Genomic DNA, 4480 nt, shown 5'->3' with positions numbered 1-4480 from the left:
AGGACCGATTAGACAATGACAAGTCGCTTCTCTCGATGTTCATGGTTGCCGTGTAGGTACAGAATAGTTCTGTAGGTACACAGAATAGTTCTGTACCTACACGGCAACCATGAACATCGAGAGAAGCGACTTGTCATTGTCTAATCGGTCCTAATGGCATCTAACCACATGTCATGCGCTGATTTGTACACTTGAAAAGGGCCAAAACCAATGGCCGAAACGTAGTGAGAAAATAAAGGATTTTTCCTGTAACCATGCAGTCGTGTCTGATTTGTACACTTGAAAAGGGCCAAAACCAATGGCCGAAACGTAGTGAGAAAATAAAGGATTTTTCCTGTAGCCAGTCGTGTCGGATTATTCACCTGATTGTTAATTAATCGCTGGCGAATTAACTATTCAAATTGTTTCTCATATATTAAAATTAATTAATTGATAAGGATCCACAACGTCGCAAACATTGGGAAACTGCCTTGAACCGGCCCCTCAAAGATTCAGAAGTTATTTGCGAATTGCATTTTCAAGAAAAAGATATTTTGCGCCAATACAAAATTCCCTTGCATGATGGATCGAATTTCATAATGAATAAAGAAAGAACAGATTTGGCTAAAACAGCAGTCCCTTCTTTTTATCATTCGGTATGTACATAATCTGATTCTTAGTAAATTTAAATATTTTTTATAAGTATGTGCTATTTTCATACTGTACTTTTTTGTAAAGGATTCTGCAAAAGAAAATGTTGCTGACAATTCAGTGATTAATATCGTTCCACAAAAAAAGAAAGGGAATGTTGCTGCCATTAATTCGACCACTTTGAAAAATACTGAAAATCTGCGTGTAATAGATGCATACACTAATATTGAAAATCTGCAAGTAATGGATGCATACACTAATACTGAAAATCTGCAAGTAATGGATGCCTCAGTATGTACATAATCTGATTCCTAGTAAATTTAAACATTTTTATAAGTATGTGCGATTTTTATACTGTACTTTTTTTGTAAAGGATTCGGAAAAAGAAAATGTTACTGACGATTCAGTGATCAATATCGTTCCACAAAACAAGAAAGGAAATGTTGCTGCCACAGATTCGACCACTTTGAAAAATACTGAAAATCTGCAAGTAATGGATGTATACACTAATATTGAAAATCTGCAAGTAATGGATGCATACACTAATACTGAAAATCTGCAAGTAATGAATGCATACACTAATACTGAAAATCTGCAAATAATGGATACATACACTAATACTGAAAATCTGCATGTAATGGATGCATATACTGAGTCCTCGACAGTGATGACCAATAATGCTTCACAAATCAAGAAACAAGCTGTTGCTGAAAAATGGTTGAGCATTTTGGAAAATATAAAAAATGTACACCTACCAAATAAATGGACTTGCATGACTTTTCCTAATTCAGTGGTCATTGGAATATGGAAACCGAATGGTAAACCCGCAAAACGTCTCGTTGTGAAATCTGATTTAACCATTCAGGTAAAAAAATTTTTTTCTACAATAACTTGCAATATTTTACTCTTTTCTGTCTTTCTTTCATGACATTAATCTGAAAACATGTAAAAATTCAACATTCTGGTAGATACCCAAGCTGGAGTTCCGATATTCACTGTCAGTACTAAAACTCTATAGTTTACATCATGTTCACAGTAGATTTTCAGTACTGCTGGTGAATATTGGAATCCAAGTAAGGCGTTTACTAGATATTTATAGTTTACGACTATGAGCTACTAACGTTCAGGATATTACAAACGTTTTGTTCTATCAAATTTTATATCTTTCTTTTATCTAGACATTCATCGAGAACAAAGAAATAAATTTGCCGGGAATGACTGTCCTAAATTCTGTAGAGGATATTATGAAATATATTAGCGTACTGCAATCTGTTCTATTGTGCCAAGGAAGAGATAATGGACAATGGTAAATATTTTTATAATTTATTGTGATAATTCGTTTTTGTATAAATCGCCATTGAATTGTTCTTCTTGAATTATGTGCAGGTTCTCCAAACAATGCCTGGGATTTGTTGATCCTAAAGATTCAGGGAAATTATACTTTGGAAAATTTCGGTGTGCTCATTGCCGCGTGAGAATACGTAAGAAAATTCACCAAAAGAAAAACATTCAAAAAAGGATAGAAATAGCGCTATGTGCTAAGCGACGCAACCAACTTACAGTGAAGGCGGAGAGACAAAAAAAAAGAGGCTAATATCCAAGGTAGAACTTTCAAACAAATATTTAATTCAAGTATACTTTTCATATGTAAACTTATTCATAATATAAGATTTGGCATCATATTAGATAAATTGTTTGAACGAAGTGATTAGAAAACTACGAATAAAATGTACCGCCACGCAAGAAGAGGTTCTGAAGGAACGAATTTCAACACTGCCTCCCGGGCAACAAGAAGCTATCAAGACATGCTTCAAAGCAGCAACATGCTCTAAATATGGTATGCGGTATACAAAGCAGTGGATCTACGAATGTCTGTTGATGCGGATTAAAAGCAGGAAATTGTACGACCATATACGGTCACATGATATACTTGCAGTTCCTCATGTCGATACACTTCATAAGTACTTACGGCAGACACAAAGTGCATACGGATTTAACGAGTCAATATTCAAATGCTTGAGAAAAACATCAGAACAACTAAATTCTGATGAAAGAAGAGGTATTTTTTTATTGTATATATTATATGAGTATTATACAAGTTGTGCAGCCTGTACGATCATATTTGACCGCATAATATATTTAATTATTTATCAATCCTAATTTTCTAGGATCGTTGCTTATCGACGAAATGAAATTGAGTGAAGCATTGAAATTCAACCGGTATAAATGTCAATTCGAAGGATTTGTCGATCTCGGTGATTATACGCCAGAACATCAACAGAATGAAACTGGAGATCACGCTCTCGTTATTATGTATCAGCCATTCCGTGGTCGATGGGTTCAGGCTCTTGCATGCTTTCTAAGCAAGGGGTGTGCGCCTAGCAATGTCCTGACCTGTTTGATACTGGAATGTATCACACTTCTAGAAAATAGTGGTTTTTTTGCGATGTAGTAACAACGGATGGTGCACAGTGGAATCGGTCAATGTGGACAAAATTCGGAATCACGGAGGAAAACATAAGCTGCCAGCATCCATGCGATCCGGACCGGCGATTGTGGTTTTGTTCTGATTTTCCACATCTCATAAAAAATTTCAGAAATTGTATAGTTGCTTGTAACGAGATATGGGTAAGAAGAAAAAACTTGTTAACTTATAAAAATAACATGTATCATCTCATCTCATCTCACCATTGTGTTACTTTTAGACACCCGATGGTATCGTAAAGAAGAAACATTGGCTAGCACTATTAGACCTAGAGCATATCGACCTATTCAATATGAAAATATCTTATCGCTTCTCAGCTAATCATCTTCAACCAAAGTATTACCAAAAAATGAATGTACCTATGGCATTTGAAGTAATTTTTCTTAACTACACATACGCACGCACGCATGCATGCATGTACGCACGCACGCACACGCACACACGCACATTGCAATAATTTATTTCAAATTAAGAAACTTTCATGATGACTTGGAACTATTACATTTTCTCATCTTTGACGTTTCTTTTTTAGTTATTTTCGGACAATTTGTCATGTGCAATGAAACTTTTTCAAAACAAACACCCAGATTTGATTGATTGCGATCCAACGGTAAAATTGATTGAACGTGTAAACAAACTCATTATAATTATGATGTCACGCACATCTGGAGGAGCTTTAAAACCAAACTCTGAAGACTGTGAGGTAACGTAATTGAATATTTGTTATATTGTATAAAATATGTATGGTGTATTTTAAAAGTTATATGTTGCAGCATATTAAGCATTTTATCGAGTTCTTGAATCAGTGGGAATCGACAGCAAAGAGAATGGGTCACAAATATTTGACGAACAACACTTCATTAGGAATGAATATCACTTTGAGGGCGACACTAGAAATCATGGACTTCCTGTCTTTTCAATGCAATTACCAATACCTGATGACTTCCCGATTAAATCAAGATGCACTAGAAGTAAGTTAAACGTTTAATTCAACGTCATAGAATTTCTTAAAGTTGAACACAATCAGCTAATAGTATTTGTAGCGTTTTTTCGGTTTAGCTCGAGGAGTATGTGGATCGAATGACCATCCAGATGCAGTTCTGTTCGGTCATTTATTTCGACTTATGTCTACATACTCATTGATTAAACCTTGCAAGGGTAGCAATGTTACAGGAGGAGAAATGTTGTCAGCGCTGTTGAACGTAGACATTGACAAAGAAAGATCTGGTCAGAAAGAATTTCTATGCATACTGGACAGTATTATCGAAAACGCTTCTGTTGACCATCTTGATCCTTCCAAAGTTGCGATCTCTGACACAAGGGAAGTAAAAGAAGTTGATCTAACGCAGTATACAGGGTGGGCCA

General features: G+C 35.4%; 1 protein-coding gene across 1 annotated transcript; it reads left to right on the top strand.

The window, feature by feature from the left end:
- Positions 1 to 65: 65 nt before the first annotated feature.
- LOC105570765 lies at positions 66 to 4472 on the top strand (the record flags this gene model as incomplete). The annotated part of the gene is made up of 13 exons (XM_012028205.1): positions 66 to 635; positions 718 to 921; positions 1004 to 1495; positions 1599 to 1703; positions 1809 to 1936; positions 2017 to 2101; positions 2317 to 2467; positions 2567 to 2689; positions 2799 to 3041; positions 3083 to 3258; positions 3336 to 3488; positions 3889 to 4086; positions 4273 to 4472. Coding segments are annotated over exons 1-13 (2315 nt in total), but the record flags the coding sequence as incomplete, so codon positions are not given.
- Positions 4473 to 4480: the final 8 nt, after the last annotated feature.

This window comes from Vollenhovia emeryi, unplaced genomic scaffold, assembly GCF_000949405.1.
Source record: "Vollenhovia emeryi isolate VEMERY1.0 unplaced genomic scaffold, V.emery_V1.0 DF941885.1, whole genome shotgun sequence".
In the NCBI taxonomy this organism is placed as follows: Eukaryota; Metazoa; Arthropoda; class Insecta; order Hymenoptera; family Formicidae; genus Vollenhovia; species Vollenhovia emeryi.
This window is presented reverse-complemented; position numbering and strand designations above follow the sequence as displayed.